Here is a 17627-nt window from a genome sequence, read left to right on the forward strand (position 1 = left end):
TGCCTGTCCCGGGGACGCTCTCGCACCTGCCACTCTCTCGTTGAATCACCAACGGCTTAGCCAAACTCGACGATGCCCGCTTGCGCCCGCTTCGGTCCTTGTCGCCTCCGTGTTGATCAGTCGTCTTGGCTCTATTAATGGAAGTTGTTGATGGCGCAAAGAGAGCTCTTTGCGTTCCCCGTCACTGCAGGCTCTGCTGCTTGTCCAACCAGGTCGGCATGCGCGTCGGCCCCTATGCTGGAAGGGGTTAGGACCGGGCAAGAGACGTGCCTTCCTTGCTTGCCTCAGTGGACTTTGTGTCCATTTCGGACCTTCCTCCCAAGGTGGCCTCCTGCAGCCATGCTCCAGCGAGTGCTCCAGCGAGTGCTCCAGCGAGTGCTCCAGCGAGATGCTCCAGCAAAGTGCTTGGTGGGCTGTGGGTGCTCGTCTCCATACCAGGTCACACCCACCCACCTCATCCTGTATACTACCACCACCAGCTAAGGTACCTACCCTGGCCGCCGGATTGTGCCACCAACGGGAGATTCGAGGCTCAATTCCCACCTCGACCTACCTTACATGGTACGTACATGTGAATTAGTCAAGGTTCCATTTTCAATTTCATCCCAATCCAGATCAGCAAGGGCCCAAGCTCGACGACAGACGACTTCCATGGCAAACCCACAGAGCGAACTAAGGCAGACTACTGATAAGACGCGACCTCGACGACCACCCACGTGGTGCCTTGCCAATTTCATTTATATATAGAGCAGCCCCGACCCTTGAGCCCCAAATCCCGACCCTCGATCCTCAAAACCCGACCCGACCCGGCGGAACCATACAAAGTCAGATGCCAAGGCAAAACCAAGGCAGTTGGTTCTAGGTAGCCAGCCACTGGCACCCTCAGCCTGTGCGATGGCCGCCGTCTCCCTCGCCGTCTTTGGCCCCCTGATCCGCGCCCCGTTGCCGTCCTATCTGGACGACATACGCGCCTTCTGCCTCGGACACGCCGTGCTCGCCCCGCTTGTCCGTGACATCGCCTCGGGCGCCTCGCTGCTCAGCGTCTGGGCACTCCTTGCCGGGGACAACCCTGATATCGCCCGTATCTCCCAGGGGCCGCAAGCATTCGTCCCCCTCCTCACGCAATGGCTGGCCGACGGCGTGTCGGGCCCTGCCGCCTCCGCCTTGTCGCCCATTGTAGCCCTCCCCAGGCTCGTCATTATTCAACTCGCCCAGTACTTTCAGTTCCTCGAGAGCAGGAGCTTGACGCACTCTGAATTCCTCGCCCAGGCCTGCCATGTCGGCGGCATCCAGGGCTACTGCGTTGGCCTGATACCGGCTTTCGCCCTTTCCTGCGCCACACGTGACCAGGAGCTGGCCGAATCCTTACCAATCGCCATCCGTCTCGCATTCGCAGTCGGCATCTATGCGGAGCTCGGCGATGACTCGAGAATTCCGGGCACCACAACCGTTGTTATCAGGCTCAAGAAAGAAGGCCAGGCCGAAGAGCTCGTCGGCATGTTTCCACATGTAAGTCCCGAAACGGCGGTCCTCGACGTTGCCCATGTCTTGGTATAGGGGCTCACAACGTGATAGACATATATATCGGCTGTCACAGATCCAAAGTCTATCAGCATCGCTGGGCCAATCAAACAAATTTCTCGCCTGCAAGCCAGCGCCACTCAGCAGGGGCTGACGGTTCAGAGCGTGGATGTCAGGGGCAAGATGCACAGCCCAGAGAATGTGCATCTGGCCGCCCAGCTCTCCACACTGTGCGAAAAGTCTGAGCTGCTCAACTTCCCGGCGTCAGACCTCTTGCAAGTCCCCGCAAGGTCCAATCGAACGGGGAACCTCATCGAGAAATGTTCTCTGACTAGGGAGTCCGTCGAGGCCATCCTTGCGTCAAAGTGCGATTGGTTTCGCCTCCTATCAAACGTTGCCGCGGACCTTGGGAGGGCAGGCACCATCTCGCACAATGTCGTCTCCTTCGGCATTGGCGACTGCGTCCCATTGACCCCTTTTGATAGGCTCGGCCTCCGCATCACAAAATCGGATTGGAGCCGGGAACCAAGGACCGGGCCCACCATTTCGGCCACAGAGATGTCCAGTGGCTTTCAATATCCTGATAACTCCGTGGCCGTCGTTGGCGCGTCATGCCGTCTCCCGGGTGCGAACAATCTCGATGAGCTCTGGGATCTGCTCGTTCAAGGTCAGGACAGACACGAGGAGGTGAAGGCCGACCGCTTTGATTTGTACGGCGGATACCGGGCTTCGCAGAGCGGAAACTTCACCAAGAACCGCAAGTTTTACGGCAATTTCGTCGACGGCGTGGACAGGTTCGATAACGCTTTCTTTGGCATCAACGCCCGCGAGACAATCAATATGGACCCACAGCAACGCATTCTGCTCGAGCTCGCCTACGAGGCGATGGAGTGCAGCGGCTACACACGCTCCCATGTGCGATCGCGCGGCGACGCTGTCGGATGTTTTGTTGGCGCGAGCTTTGTCGAGTATCTCGATAACACAAGTGCGCATTCACCCACCGCACACACGTCAACCGGTACTCTGAGGGCGTTCCTGTGCGGCAGACTGGCCTACTATTTCGGCTGGACCGGTCCGGCCGAGGTCATTGATACGGCTTGTTCGTCGTCGCTGGTGGCGATTAACCGTGCGGTGAAGGCGATCCAGGGAGGCGAATGCAGCATTGCTCTTGCTGGAGGCATCAACGTCATGGCGGGAGCAAACAACTTCCTCGACCTGGGAAGGGGTGGCTTCTTGAGTCCGACGGGCCAATGCAAGCCGTTCGACAAAGATGCAGACGGATACTGCCGGGCCGAAGGCGCTGGACTCATTGTTCTCAAGTCCCTCAAACAGGCTCAGGCCGACGGCGACCGCATCATGGCTGTCGTTTCTGGAGCTGCCACAAACCAGAGCGGCCTGTCACGCAGTCTCACCGTTCCCGAATCCAATGCGCAGTCTCAGCTATATCGTTCTGTGCTGAAACAAGCCTGCATCAGCCCAGACCAGGTCACGTTTGTCGAGGCCCACGGCACAGGCACACAGGCTGGCGATCCCCTTGAAATATTGAGCCTCCGATCCGTCTTTGGGAGTTCCACAAGAGCCATTCCATTGCACATTGGCTCGATCAAGGGAAACTTTGGTCACTGCGAGACTGCCGCCGGAGTGGCTGGTCTGCTGAAAGTCATCTGCATGCTTGAGCATCGGAGCATACCGCCCCAGGCCAGCCACAAGACTTGGAACCCAAAGATACCAGCCATCGAGCCTGATAGGATGACCATCTCCAAGACCTTGACGACTTGGGACGCCCCCGTCCGCGCCGCCCTCGTCAACTCGTACGGCGCCGCTGGTTCGAATGCCGCTGTCCTGTGCTGCGAGGCTCCAGCAGTATCGTCAAAGGATTATTCGCAGCCGGGATCGGGTATGAAACAGCCCATCATCATCAGTGCCAAGTCATTGTCGAGCCTGAAGAACTACCAAGCGCTTCTTGGCAACTACCTCACAAAGGCAATCCCGCAACCAAGTCTTGCCGAACTTGCCTACACGCTGAGCGAGAAGCGGCAGCAGCACAAGCATCGTGTTGTCTTTGAAGCAAGTGAAACTTCAGGCCTCATCAAGACATTGATGAGCGGGCAAGAAGAGGCCCTCGAGCTGTCTACCCCCAAGCCTGTCGTGCTTCTGTTTGGGGGTCAAAGCAGGCAGACTATCAATCTCGGCAGGGAATTCTATGATCGCTTCACGACGTTTAGGACCTACGTCGACATGTGCGACACCATTCTGAAAGATCTTGGGTTTCCTTCAATTGTGCCAGCAATCTTTCAGCCTACTGATATACCCGACATTGTCGTTCTTCAGACGGGCTCTGTGGCGATCCAGTACGCCAGCGCCGCAACTTGGATCAAGGCCGGACTTAAAGCCAGTGCCATGGTCGGCCATAGCCTTGGCGAGCTTGCAGCATTGGCCGTCAGCGGCACCTTGTCGCTGCGCGACTGCCTGAAGCTTGTCGCTACCCGCGCAACTCTGATGAAGACGAAGTGGGGCCAGGAAAAGGGCGCGATGCTCGCCGTCATGGCCAGCCCGACTGTTGTCGAAGATATTATTGCCAGTCTCAAACTATCCGGCAGTGCCAAGAATCTTGTGATTGCTTGCTACAACTCGGACAAGAGCCAAGTTGTGTCGGGAGACAGCGGCGCCATTGCCGAACTCGAGTCTCACCTTGTCTCAAGGCTGCCGCCTGTCAAGTGTTTGCGTCTCGGCACCAGCCATGGATTTCACTCGCACCTTGTCGATCCAATTCTTGGAGATCTTGACAAGATCAGCTCTGAGCTTGACTGGAGGCCACCCAGTATTCCCATTGAGCTCTGCTCCGAGACATCTCGCCTGCCGGGTGAATCCAACTACAACCCTTCGCTCCAGGCACGGAGCCCCGTCTTCTTTGCGAATGCTGTTCAGCGCGTCGAGGAAAAGCTCGGTGGCTGTGTCTGGCTCGAAGCTGGAATGAATACGACAATCGTGCAAATGACAAAGAGGGCGGCTCTGCGGTTGGACGACCACACCTTCCATGCATTGTCGACGAAGGATGACGAGACCCCCGTGAACGCCATCTCACGAGCAGTCTGTGGCTTGTGGCGATCTTCGTTGGACGTCACACATTGGTCATTCCTCCCAACCGATCGCGCAACAAGTCCCACCTGGCTCCCTCCGTACAAGTTTGACCCCACTATTGCGTGGCTTGAAAACATTGACCATGCGGCTGTGCTAAAACGGCAGTTAGATGAGCGACCTGAGATCAAGAGCGAGCCGGTTCTTGTTGAACAGAGGCGCAAGCTTGTCACGCTGTTGCCCGAGGCCGACAAATCCGGCAAGACCAAGCACTTTAGCATTCTGGCCGAGGGCCAACGTTTCAGGACCATGGTAACTGGTCATTCTGTTCGAAACAGGCCCTTATGCCCTGCCTCGTTCTATCTCGAATGCACTGCCATGGCATTGGACCTGTTGAATGCTGGGTCCGGCTTGCCCAAGTCAGGACTCGAGTTTGAAGACCTGGACATCCAGGCGCCATTGGGTCTTGGAGCAGAAGACGTCAGGGTCATCCTTCAGGAGCCGAGCAGCTCTACCGGCTCCCAGCAGTGGGAGTTCAGCATTGTTAGCCGGAACCGCTCAAGTAAGCTGGACAAGACAACCTTACACGCCAAGGGTCGTGTGGCCAAGTCATCCACATCCAAGCTGGCGACCATGGCACGCCTTGTGAATAGCCGAATGAGAACTCTTGCAACGAGCGAGGATGCCGAAAGGATGTTGCAGAAGCGCGCATATGACCTTTTCTCCCGCGTAGTTTCCTACGATAGATTTCTGCAGGGCATCTCCAGCATCACGATGAACGGCACAGAAGCCATTGGAAAGATTCGCATTCCCCCCGGCCAGCCCGGTGTGGAGGAGAGCACTGTCATCCGCGACTGCGATGCCGTGTCGCTGGACAGCTTCATTCAGGTTGTGGGTCTTCTCTTGAATACCAGCGACCATGTCGGGAAGAACGAGGTCATGATCTGCACTGGTGTCGACAATGCGGCAATTGCCAGCGGTTGCAACATGTTGGACTGCCAATCCTGGAAGGTGCACGCATCCTACACGTCGACAGGCTCGTCACAAGTGATCGGCGACGTGTTTGCGTTTTCAGAGGTCGACGGGTCCGTTGCTGCGGCTTTCACAGGCTGCCGGTTCGCAAAACTCGACGTAACGCGACTGGAACGCCTGCTCGACGCAACAAACCGAGTTCCTGGCAGCAAGCAGACCCAAGCTCGACCCAATGTCGCCGAGATGCCACAATCGCATCCCTCACCAGGCATTTCTTCTCTTTCAGAAAAGGCGAGCAGCTTCCATGGGCAGGACTCTGACAGCAGCTGGGCGGTGAGTGATTTGGACACCCAGCTCTCCTCAGACGAAGAAAGTCCAGATATCCGCAGCACTCTGCAAACTTACACGGGAGTGGCGGCTTCGGCTATCCCCGGAGATGCAGTTCTTGCCGAATTGGGCCTTGACTCGCTTGCCGCCGCTGAGATGGCGGAAGAGCTGGGGATTCTGAACCAAGCGGCAGCAATGGACAGCCAAGATATCCTGTCCATGACTGTCAAGCAACTCGAACAACACGTGTACGGGGTTTCTGCAAAAAAGGCTCCAGCGAGTGCTAGACTGGCTGCCGCAGCAAAGGGGGCCTTCCTTGGTTCTCCAAAGACGGCCTCGCCCAAGCCCAAGCATCAACAAGCGCCCCTCCCACCGGTGGGTACTGCTGGGCTGTGGGAGGGCAAAGTCACAGAATTGCTTGTGGAAATTACTGGGGTGGCTGCTTCTTCCATCAAAGCAGATTTGACTTTGGAAGAGCTTGGGGTCGATTCTCTTGCTTTGACTGAGATCCTGTCATCGGTGACAGACGCCTCCCCCATTGGGACTTCCTTCGACACGAGCGACATCACATTGCAATCCACGATCGAAGAACTTCTTCGTGTTGTCCGGACAGTGACAGTGGGCAGTGGCGACGACGATGCTGACGGTGACGACGAGGACGACTGGGAGCCTGTCAGTCCTGGAGAAGCCCGAACTATGCCTCTGGAGGTTTTGGTATCTGCCCAATCCAACACCGCCCTGCCGTCTAATGCTCGGGAGCTGCAGATCAGGACGCCAACAACGCAGCTGCTCGAGACACGCGTAAAGACGGATCCCAGAGCGGGACTGCGAGCCTGTGACGCGCAGTTTGAAGCTGCTGCACAAAGCCGCGGCTTCCAGCATTACTGGGACGATGTCGCAGTTCAGCAGGGCAAGCTGTGCCTCGCATACATACTGGAAGCATTCCAGAAGCTTGGCGTAGACCTGTCGTCTTTCTCCGAAGAGGGAATTGTGCCGCAGATCAGCTATCGCCCCAAACATTCCAACGTCGTCGAGCGCCTATGGGGCATCGTCGAGAGACACGGCCTCGTCAGCTTCAGGGGCGATGCGAGAATAGTCCGCACCAGTCAGGCCGTCCCGGCTCAGCCAGCTGCATGGCTGCATGCTGAGTTCTTGCAGAAATATCCGGCGTATGCAGTCGAGGCGCGCCTTTTGGCAATCACAAGCACAAAGATGGCAGAGTGCTTGACTGGCGAAGCCGACCCCATTAAGCTCTTGTTTGGAACCGCGAGCTCCCGCGACCTGCTAGCCGAGTACTACAGCAAGTCTCCAATGTTGGCTACCTTGACGAGCCAGCTCATATCCTTTATTTCGGGATGCATTGAGAGCCCAGCTGTTCGAGACCAGCGGCCGAGAACCTTGAGAATTCTTGAGGTCGGTGCCGGGACAGGAGGCACGACCGCCGAGCTTGCCGAGAGTCTTGCCAAAATTCACAAGTCCGGCGCTGTCAAGGTCGAGTATATCTTCACCGACATCTCTTCAACAATGGTTGCAAAGGCAAAGACCAGGTTTTCTCAGTATAGCGACTGGATGTTCTTTGAGAAGGTCGACCTCGAATATGACCCGCCGGCCCATCTGACGGATAAATTTGACATTATTCTCGGCACAAACTGCGTGCACGCTACGCGGGACCGGGTGGCCACCACGCGGCGGATTCGGCAGATGCTCAACCGAGACGGCTTCATGGTCCTGTCGGAAATCACCCGAGTCGTGGATTGGCTTGATCTCGTCTTTGGCCTGCTCGAGGGCTGGTGGCTGGCCGACGGCGGGTCTTCGTACCCACTGCAGTCGGCGGAGTCGTGGATGAACATCTTCTGCAAAGCCGGATTCGGCGCAGGCATGTTCTCGCGCGGAGATTCCGAGGATGCCAACACACAGCTGCTGCTGATTGGCTGCAACTATACCATTCCCGACTCTCCGAACGGGGGCTTCATGCGGCCACTGGCTGCCTCGCCTCTGTTCAAGAAGCAGACGGTCATCTACAAGGAGGAGGACGGCGTCCAGATTGAAGCCGACATCTTTCTACCAGCCAAACCATCGTCCCGGCGGCCCATGCCGATTGCGCTGATGGTGCACGGCGGCGCTTACATGACTCTGTCCCGGAACTCGGTTCGGCCTGCGCAAACAGCCCACCTCCTTGCGAATGGCATTCTGCCCGTCAGCCTCGACTACCGACTGTGTCCTGAAGTCAATATCGTAGATGGCGCCATGGCAGACGTCCGCGATGCCTACATCTGGGCAAAGCGCAAGCTTCCAGCCATCGTGGCCCCGCATGGTATTGTACTGGACACGGAGCAGATCGTCGTTATCGGTTGGTCGACAGGGGGTCATCTTGCCATGTCGACTGCCTGGACCCTGGAGGCAGTAGGAATGAGCCCGCCGAAGGCCATTTTGGTTTTCTATGCTCCCACAGATTGGCTGGCAGCCGATGTGTTTTCGCCTCGGGCTACCATCTCTCGGATCCCCCCGCGCCTGTCACGAGAGCAGCTCCTCCAGATGGATCTTTTGCCGAGCCCACTCACGGGCTACGATGTCATTCACGACGGGGAAGGGCCAGGGCTCGGCTGGGTCAAGCCTGGCGATGCTCGGTCGGAGCTGGTTCTCTCCATTTTGAGAGAGCCGAGGGAATTCGCCATGTCTCTCATGTTGAACGGCACGCAGAAGCACGAGACAAAGGTTGAACAGGTTGTGCTAGACGCTCCCGCGGCAGAGAGACAGGCGGCCATCTGCCCAACAGCCCGCCTGCGGGCAGGACAGTACAAGGTCCCCACGTTCATCATCCACGGCGACGCGGACGAGCTTGCCCTGTTCAGATCTGCCACACAGTTTCACAACGAGATGAGCCGGCTGGGCCTCCGCTGCGGGTTCTTGCCTGTTCCCAACGGCCCTCATATCCACGACATGCGGCTGAAGCCTGGTATGCCGGCGTGGGACGAGCAGGTGGCCCCTGGCTATCAGTTTCTGTTTGACATTATCAAGGGCTAGAATTAGTCGAGGCGGGCGGCAATTTCCTTGTGTTTTCTTTTACAAATGAGGCATCATCGTCTTTTCATTAGGGCTCTTCAGGTGGCGAGTTGTCTTGGGTCATTTTTTTGCATCAGCGATGTTTTTTGGGTGTTTTCCTGGAGCTTTACCAACTAACGAGTTATGAGATACGGCACCGCAAGTCGATGTTACTAGGTGCAGCGCGCCCTAGGATGGTAATTAGTGCGCTCTGCTAAGCAACAGTTTCCTATCTCTTTAGTTGATTTGGCATAGCGAGATTTATCTAGTTACCTTAACTGCATCCTATTATATATATAATAATGAAGACACGATCTATTACTCTTTACACATTGACCTGGGTATGACTTTGTCGAAGCAGTGCCATTCACTTGTTTGACTTTCTGCTGTACAGCGGCAGTACTTAACTGTGTTCATGCTAGTGTGTGCGTAGAATTAGGCATAAGCAATTTCACGTTAGTTGGATATAAACGTGGAAGTCCCTCCTTGAGTAAACAAAATAAAACAGACACTTTAGTCTAGAATAGGCGTGCTTCAGGCCAATTCCATAATTCTTGCATTGGTCCAGTGTTGTCTGGGCTGTGATGCTATTCCTGTGTCGAACTGTCGATGCCGTCAATAATACCACATGATTCATGAATCAAAACACGGATTCGCCCTCAGCGGCATTCACGCCCTCCTCAACAACACGCTTCGCAGCCGCAGAAATCTCCTCATCGCCGTCGAGCATGTCAATCCACGAGTTCTTCACCCCGTCCGCAGCCAGCAGCTGATCCGCCACGCGCGCCACGCTCGCCCGGCTAACTTTGCCAGCGGACCCTTTCGTCTTCCCCAGCTCTACCCCCCAAGCCGGCTCGTCGCTCAAAGTGCCCGGCCGCAGATCGATCCCCACGAACCCGCCATCGGTACGCCCCTTGGACGCCGCGTACAGCGCCTCGTCTGCGACAACTTTGGCCGCGTAGTACGTTTTCAGCGCTCTGGAGTTGATCTCCTGCGCGGCGGTCCAGGACGCGCCGTCCCACCATGCCGGTTTCGTGCGCCGCGAGCAGTTGTACGAGACCAGCAGGAAGCGGGTTACGCCGGAGGATGGCGCTGCGGAGGCGCGGATGAAGTGCACGGCGGCGTCGCGGTCGATGGCGAAGGTCTGGGTGTTGTGTTAGTAGATATACTTGTGTCAGGGCATTGCAGCTGATTAATAGGGGATGAATCATGGAGGTGTTGGTTTTATATAGGGATGAAATCTGGGTTTGTGATTAAAGAGGAAGGAATTTGGGAGGATGTCTGGAATCAATGGATGAATGCAGGGAGGGCAAAGCCAAATGGACAACATACCCTTTCTGGACCACCTTTGCCGGCCGCACCTAGTTATCCACAATATGAGACGTTAGCAATGATTGTTTGTATGGCAAGCATAATCTCGAAGCCACCACAACACAACACAACACAACACAACACAGTCCGAACAGTGCAGCGAGACAGCCCCGCCAACGAAGAAAGGGGCAAACATACCCGCGCTCCAGACAACATAATCCGGCCGACCAGCCTCTTCAAGAACAGCCCGCGCCTGCGCCTCGCTCTTGACGTCCTCGATGCTGCGCACCAGCACGCTGAGGCGTCCTTTACGAGAGTCCCCAAGCTTCTCAATGGCCGCCACCTGCTCGCTGCTGCGGATCACGCTCGTCACGGCCCAGCCGCGCTGCAGCAGCAGCGGGGTCAGCAGCTGGGCGATCTTGCCGTGGCCGCCGAGGACTAGGACGTGGTGAGCTGCTGCTGATGTGGCCATTTCTGTTGTTGTTGTTGTTGTTGTTGTTATTGTCTTTGGTAATTATTACGTCCGTGGATAGGATAGGGGTTGCGGTTGTGGCGCTAGGTGGAAGGAACCTTTTTTGGAAAAGAGTGGGGAGGAGGAGGAGGCGGGGTTTATATCCTTTTCTTTTTTGGACTGAACGTAGGTCTTGGGTTTCACTTTCATGTCCCGCCTCGCAGACTAGTCATAAGAGAAAAACAGAACGAGACGGCGAGTCCACTAATTGCATTGCGGGCAAAGGTTGACCCCGCCACCGGCCATGCCCATTAGTCAGTCGGCAACGCCGGTCACGGGCTTGTCTCATTACATCATGCCGATCGCTCTGGAACCGACTGTGGATCTTCGGATCGGCCGATGCCAAGTCCGTCCCGACACAAGAAGACGGCGTGCTTCAGGCGTCAAGGCCTATAATAGAGAAGTCCAAAGCCCTGTTGGAGAAATCCAAAGGCCCCGTACACGACATTACAGGCCTATTAGAGAATGTCAGCCCTACCTCATTATTCACTGGTTTCACTGGCATCGTATTATCCACGGGTATCATATATTCATTGGTATCATGGCGTTTGCCTTTGCGCTTTCTTTTTAGTCCCACATGCGAATGTCCCCCTTGGCGCCCGCCGTAAACACCTTGCTGGTCTCCTGCTCGGACCACACGACGCAGTTCACCGATCCGCCGGCGCTGTCGGCCTGAATCTTGTGGTACATCTTGCACGTCTTGAAGTCCCAGAAGCAGACGTAGCCGGCCGTGTCGCCCGACACGACGAACTGGCCGTCGGGGCTGCACGTGAGGCCGATGGCGGTACCGGCCGTGTTGTGGCCGCGCCACGACTTCTTACGGTTCTGTCGGAACTTGTCCGACGCCGCTGAGTAGGCCACGATGGAATTGTCGCTGCACTGGAACAGCACATACTTACCGCTCGGGTGCTGGGTCGAGTTTGTCAGGGCGAACATGTCAGGTTCGCTAATCGGTGCAGAGTAAGCATGGGTAGTAAAAATAGGGGTGGGGGCAGGGATTGAGGGGGGAAAACCTGCCTAATGGTCTTAATCTCCACAGGAATCCCATATTCCCAGACGCGCAGGGAGCGATCATCAGAGGTTGACATAAAACGACGGTTCTCGTCGACGAACTCAAGGGTGTTGATAGCACCTAGGTGATGGTCGTACTCCTGCACAGTTTCATTGCCGGCGCGGGTGTCGTACTGAAGGATGCGATTGTCCGAGAGGCCAGCCAAGAACTCGTGGCCGTTCTCAGCAGACGGGTTGAAGCGGATGACGTGGGGCGTCTTGTTTGGGTTGAACCGATTGACGCACTGGCCCGTCTCCGTGTCCCACAGCTTGATGCGGCGGTCAAAGGAACCCGACAGGAACCGCGTGCCGTTGTTGTTGAACGAGAGATCCGTGACTGCCTTGGAGTGACCAGAGTAGGTGCGCAGCAGCTCGCGCGAGCGGTACACGTCCCAGATCTTGATCGTGCCGTCGGCGCAGGCCGACAGGCCAAGGTGGCTCGAGCGTGGGAAAAGTCGCAGCGACGTGACGGCCTTCGTGTGGTGGCGCCAGGTGTGCATGAGCTTCTTGGGGATGTAATTGGTGATGCTGCCGGCCTCCTTCTGCAGCGAAATGTCCAGGTCCCGCGGCACATGCATGTACGTACGGCCCTGGTAGTCGTACTCGCTCGCGCCGTGGAAAGTCGTAGTCTCCTCGCCCTGCTCTTCGACCTCTATTCTGCGCGCCAGGGATCCGGCCGGAGCCTGCACTACAGTGCCGCTCGGCACAACATCCTCGTCATCCTCGTCTACAATTTCGTATTCCTCGTCGCTGCCTAACTCGTCCAGATCGACCTCAACCTGCTCATACTCTGGCTTCTTGTATTTGGCCCAGGGTCCGACATACGAGCCGTCGCCGTCGGCAATTGTGGCCCTCCCCTTGCTCTCGCGCGTGGCGCGACGCTTAGCAGCTTGCTCTTTGGCCTGGGCGGGCGAAATGTACTCGCGCTCGGGGCCGCCGGCGCGCTCGACGGCACGGTGCTTACTGCGGAAGGTGTGCTCGCTGATAAAGACCTCGTTTGCCTGGCCCGTCAAAACATTTTTGCGCTTTCCAAGGCTCTTGTCGTTTTCGTCCTTGAAGGGATTCGCGGGGCCGAGGCGAGGGCGGCTGAGGTCGTCGCCTGTGTACGGAACAACTGCATGGTCTACGGTCGCCTCTTGACGGACGACAAGAGCGTCCTTGACGGTGAGGTTTGGAGGGTACTCGCCGAATTGATCCATGGTTCTTGTTGTGCGCGACCAAATTCGATGTTGAAAGTTGCAGAAGCTAGGCCGTCGCGGGGCGCGTTCTTGCTCCGGAATAAAGCTTGGCAAAACTGTAAAGTGGCGCACGGACTACAACTCTGTCAGTGCCACCATGGCGCCACTGCCGAAGTGATAAGCTGCAACGGCCACAAACAAGCTTTCCGCTCTTGGGGCACCAAATACAAGCTGAACCCTGTACTTCCATCTGATGCCACCGGCCCGCCTGGAAAACAAAGGAAAGCCGGTAACGAGACAGTACAAAACACAAGCAACGGGGTTCAGAAGAAAGGGAAATATAGTTCAAGAAAATGCTCGAGCTAAGATAACCAACCGATGGGAGATAGGTATTCTCTAACAAGCAAACCCGTGTGACAGACAGTTCGAGATATAAGGCCCATTCTCTCTCTTCCCCTCCCATCTCCACGATCCCCTCCCCAACACGCAAACACAGAGCCCCCGCCGCCCAAGAAATGTCTCGCAAGTTTACACGCCTTTGCTTCCTCACCCTTCCGTCCTTACTTATCTTGACTTCTTGAGCTGAAAACAAGGCCACGCTGTCATCTTCCCACCCAAATCATTACAAAGCCAGCCCATCCATCGCCCCGCGAATTAACCCACCGTGTTCTTCGTATCCTTGGCGGGCCGTTTGCGATCCAAAGTGACCGCCGCGTAGTTTCTATCTGATGCCCGAGCATTCATGCACGCGCGCGCGCGCTTCAACGCCGTCCCATATATACGAGAGGGGTTCTTCCAGAGGGCCTGCGCACGATAACGGGTCCGGCTGCACGCAGTGGCCAGTTGGGGGGACTCTAGTGAGCCTCGTCCTTGATCAGGGCGACGATCATGCTGTAAAGGTAGAAGAAGAAGAGGACAAGATGGAAACCCAGCTTAGTGAATGATTCCTACAGAGAAGAAAGCCAGGTGGTTAGCGTTGTCTTCGGAGAAGCCATGAGCTTTACAGTATCTTCCATCCCTTACCTTCTTGTGTACGTTGAGCTTCCGGAAGATCTCGGTCGCGTCCAGAAGGTGCGTGTTGTCGACGATTCTAGCCCAGAGTGTCAGCATATTATCCTCCCGGCTACCCAGGCACGGGAGCCTTGAGAGAGGCTCCGGGAAACTTGAGAGAGGCTCCGGGAAAGAGTTGAACTCACTTCTTGACGTTCCACCCAAGGAGCGGCAGGTTGAGGATCAAAGGTACCCAGTATCCGTTGATGAGGAACAGGAAGGTAATGAATCCGTGGACGGCGACTTCGGGGATGATGTAGGTGTTGAGGCGGTTGCAGAGGTCAATCGGGTTGATGTAGTCGCTACACGGCACACACGGACGACAGTCAGCATTCCACCCATGATTGCGCTCGGGGCAAACGCGCTGGCAAGTGTCCAAGTCGAGCTCCCCGTCGGTTGAACAGGAAAGATGCTCGACGACTCGGATGCGCGCAAGCTAGGGCGGGGAAGCCGTACCATTCCAAATCGCTATACATGATGGTGAAGAAGACTTGGAGAAATAGGTTGACGGCGTTTATCAGCACGGCAAAGAGGTATAACCACGCTTCGCCCGACATGATGGCGGTTTGGGAGAGGGTGCAGCTGGTGTGGGGGTTTGCCGGCTCTTGCAGGCTCGAATCGGCGTGCGAAGGAGGAGCTTGGTCGAGGGTCTCGGAAGCGGCGTGAAATGCGCGATGTGCGGTTTGCGAGCGGTTTGCCAAGACAAGGGCTCGGCAGGTCCTAGCGTGATTGATCCCGTCGGTTCGGTCTCGAGCGTCGCACAGCCAAAGATAGATATGGGCGCGGAAAAAACGATGGTGTCTGGCGCTTCGAGTATACGTGGCTGGAGAGAGGCCTAAAAAGGGAAGTGAGGCTTTGTCACACGTGGTGGAAGTATGTGGATAGGTTCCTGAGGTTGGGGGCGTGGAGGTCGGGGCGATTAGGTTGGCTCCAAATGATGCCCTGCCGCTGGTTTTTGTGGTGGCCCAAGCTTCTGCTGCCTCGAGCAGCACGCCAACCAGGAGGGGCGGGTGTGGGGTTACGTCGAGCCTCCTCGAAGGCTTGGAGCCCGATAAGAGATGACGCGCTTTTACAGGCCAAGGCCGATCGAGACAAAGCGTTTGTTTGATACGTACTACGCTGTCAAACTTGAACATCTGATATTTCTCGATATTCATGTAAATGCCCAAAATACCCGAAGTGTATTTTTCACCAGTGACACCCACAATCTCCGGCTCTCAGCAATGTACTGGGACTGGAATGGGGGGAATTAACAACCTCACCAATAAGTTCAAAGACATGCTAGGCAAAGGCGGACGGCTTTTCCAAACAGTCACAATAATAGCCATTGTTCGGTACGTATCTCGGTTGATAGTGGTGTACGTACGCCACCAGTTCGTTTAACTGGATGGTTTCCGCCACGGTGTAATTTGTTCTGGTTGTGTGCCTGCCTGTCTTACTTCGCGCAAGGTTCAAGCTCTGTTAACATGACCGATATTTCTGGGCCTCGCGAGCCCAAAACATTGCACTTGCGCCGAAACACTATGCTTAAAGCGCTAGTCTTGGAAATATTTTTGTTCTCTTTTTATTTATTTTTTTTCCGCCGGGCAAACCGCTTGCTAGCTAATTTAAAGGGTTCCTACTCTGTTATCTCAGCCTCGGCATTCGAGCTTTCCAGAGTCTCAAGCTTCTCAGTCTTGGCAGTCAGACTCTCCACGGCTGTCTCGGGTTTCTCAGTCTCGAGCACGAAAGGCCCTCCAGGCGAGTCCGCCTTCCGAGCAGTCAGGATCTCCACGCCCGTCTCGGTAACCAACAGCGTGTGTTCTGCACAGGTATGTGAGTTATCATGCCTTGTGCAGGGGCGGAACATTTTATATCTTACCAAACTGGGCAGTCTTCTTTCCGTCAATGGTGGTGCTCGTCCAGTTGTCCGGCCATGTCACATCGCGGTATTTCCCGAGGGCAATCATGGGCTCGATCGTAAATGTCATGCCGGGCTTGCATTCGCCGATGGCCTTGTTCTTCGCGTAATGGGGAATATTGGGCGGGCAGTGGAAGATGCTGTTAATGCCGTGGCCGACATAGGTACGGATGACACTGCAGCCCTTGGACTTGGCGTGCTTCTCGATCACGTTGCCAAACTCGCGGATCAGCGTGCCCGGCTTCACTAGTTTGATGGCCTCCTCGAGACACTCGCGCGCCGTCTCAGTCACGCGCACCGTGTCGGGATCCGCCTTGGCCTTGTCGCCTACATAGTAGGTCTCGTTCAGGTCTCCGTGATAGCCCTCGTGGTACAGAGTCACGTCGAGATTGACGATATCCCCGTCTAGCAACACCCGCTTGTCTGGAATACCGTGGCAAATAACCTCGTTGACCGACGTGCAGACCGACTTGGGAAAGTGGTTGTAATTTAAGGGTGACGGGTAGGACTACTCCGTTGTTAGCTGCCCAATCGCAAATTAACGAGCAAGAACGGAGATTCTCCTCACATTGCGCTCGATGCAAGCATTGTGTACGATCTCGTCAATCTCGTCTGTCGTGATGCCTGGCCGAAGTGCCGCCGCAGCGATATCGAGAACCTCTCTGGCCAACCGACAAACCTTGCGCATGGCATTTTGGGCTTTGGCGTCCAGGAGCTCGATCTTGTTGGGTCGGCCCATAGACCTGCCATATTTCGGTATACCGTCATCGGCGTAGTCGGGATAGGGTATCGACTTGGGCACGTCTCGTCTGGGAGAGAGCGGGTAGACGGGGCGAAGGGGGCCGGTGTAGTTGAACGTCGGGAAGGGGTTGTAGAAACCGGTATCTGGATCAGGTTTAGATACCACTCTGGGAGGGAAGACTCGGTTCAAAATACTGTTTTCTTGCTTGTGTAAAGACTTGTGCGTGCTCTACAACTCCGTTTAGCAAGGGATCGCGGGGGCCGGTAACGAAGCCAGGCGCAGAGCCTGGAGGGGCAAGGCGCTTGGCGGTACGGAGTCCCAACGCACCCAATTCCTCTTGAAGCAGTCTTGAGAGCAGAAGAAGCTGTCCTTGATATCCAGGCTCAAGCACTTGGGGCACTGGAGGGAGCCGGCATCGTTGTCGCAATCAGCGCCAAGGCATTTCCTTTTTGTGGGCGGTTCTACGGCCATGGCGACTGTCTAGACTTTCGCAAAGTCGAAATCACGGTTGGGAGCAGGATGGCGGGGTGCGCTGATGCTGGATCCGTGATCAAGTCAGGTTGCAGTTGGGAGCGGTTCTTGTTTCGGCGCCGGGATGACAGCGTAACCCGACTTCCAGAGATAAAGCCAATCTGGAATTATTCGTGTAGCCTTCGCTTTGGAGCAGGCGGTGAAATTTTCGGGCCAACTCCGTACTGCCTGTCTGCAAAGGGCGCGCCCAGTGGTGGGATGCTTGCACCAGGCCCCCAAAAAGCGGAAAGTCGCATGCGGGAGGGACAGTGGGCCATGGGCTTGCTTACCTAATTGAGCCCGCCGTCAGACCCCCGCAAAGCCAATTGGGATCTGATAATTGCCGGTAAGCCCGCCGCGATAGTGAGCTGACCAGTTGGTTGTTGCTCTGGACCACTGAAACAGCCAGAAAACATCCACCAAGCAACGCGATTC

General features: G+C 56.1%; 5 protein-coding genes across 5 annotated transcripts; 1 reads left to right on the plus strand and 4 right to left on the minus strand.

Annotated features, from left to right (window-relative positions):
• Window positions 1-894: 894 nt before the first annotated feature.
• On the plus strand, window positions 895-8922 carry B0T26DRAFT_754044 (BcPKS16, polyketide synthase; the record flags this gene model as incomplete). The annotated part of the gene is made up of 2 exons (XM_060445783.1): window positions 895-1509; window positions 1576-8922. The coding sequence occupies 2 exons, from the start codon at window positions 895-897 to the stop codon at window positions 8920-8922; spliced, it is 7962 nt and encodes a 2653-aa protein (XP_060295320.1).
• A 658-nt stretch (window positions 8923-9580) lies between these two features.
• On the minus strand, window positions 9581-10723 carry B0T26DRAFT_650218 (uncharacterized protein; the record flags this gene model as incomplete). Its single annotated transcript, XM_060438164.1, has 3 exons — window positions 9581-10084; window positions 10273-10301; window positions 10450-10723. The coding sequence occupies 3 exons, from the start codon at window positions 10721-10723 to the stop codon at window positions 9581-9583; spliced, it is 807 nt and encodes a 268-aa protein (XP_060295321.1).
• Window positions 10724-11329: 606 nt separating this feature from the next.
• Window positions 11330-13011, minus strand: B0T26DRAFT_742460 (WD40-repeat-containing domain protein; the record flags this gene model as incomplete). Its single annotated transcript, XM_060444117.1, has 2 exons — window positions 11330-11708; window positions 11780-13011. 2 exons carry the CDS (start codon window positions 13009-13011, stop codon window positions 11330-11332), a joined length of 1611 nt encoding a protein of 536 aa, XP_060295322.1.
• An 833-nt stretch (window positions 13012-13844) lies between these two features.
• Window positions 13845-14597, minus strand: B0T26DRAFT_742461 (cornichon; the record flags this gene model as incomplete). Its single annotated transcript, XM_060444118.1, has 4 exons — window positions 13845-13937; window positions 14014-14080; window positions 14187-14342; window positions 14497-14597. 4 exons carry the CDS (start codon window positions 14595-14597, stop codon window positions 13845-13847), a joined length of 417 nt encoding a protein of 138 aa, XP_060295323.1.
• A 1061-nt stretch (window positions 14598-15658) lies between these two features.
• On the minus strand, window positions 15659-17153 carry B0T26DRAFT_649588 (methionine aminopeptidase 1; the record flags this gene model as incomplete). Its single annotated transcript, XM_060438104.1, has 4 exons — window positions 15659-15843; window positions 15902-16448; window positions 16509-16910; window positions 17010-17153. 4 exons carry the CDS (start codon window positions 17151-17153, stop codon window positions 15659-15661), a joined length of 1278 nt encoding a protein of 425 aa, XP_060295324.1.
• Between the last annotated feature and the right edge of the window lie 474 nt (window positions 17154-17627).

The sequence above is a fragment of the Lasiosphaeria miniovina genome (assembly GCF_030549165.1).
Source record: "Lasiosphaeria miniovina strain SMH2392-1A chromosome Unknown B0T26scaffold_5, whole genome shotgun sequence".
Classification (NCBI taxonomy): Eukaryota; Fungi; Ascomycota; class Sordariomycetes; order Sordariales; family Lasiosphaeriaceae; genus Lasiosphaeria; species Lasiosphaeria miniovina.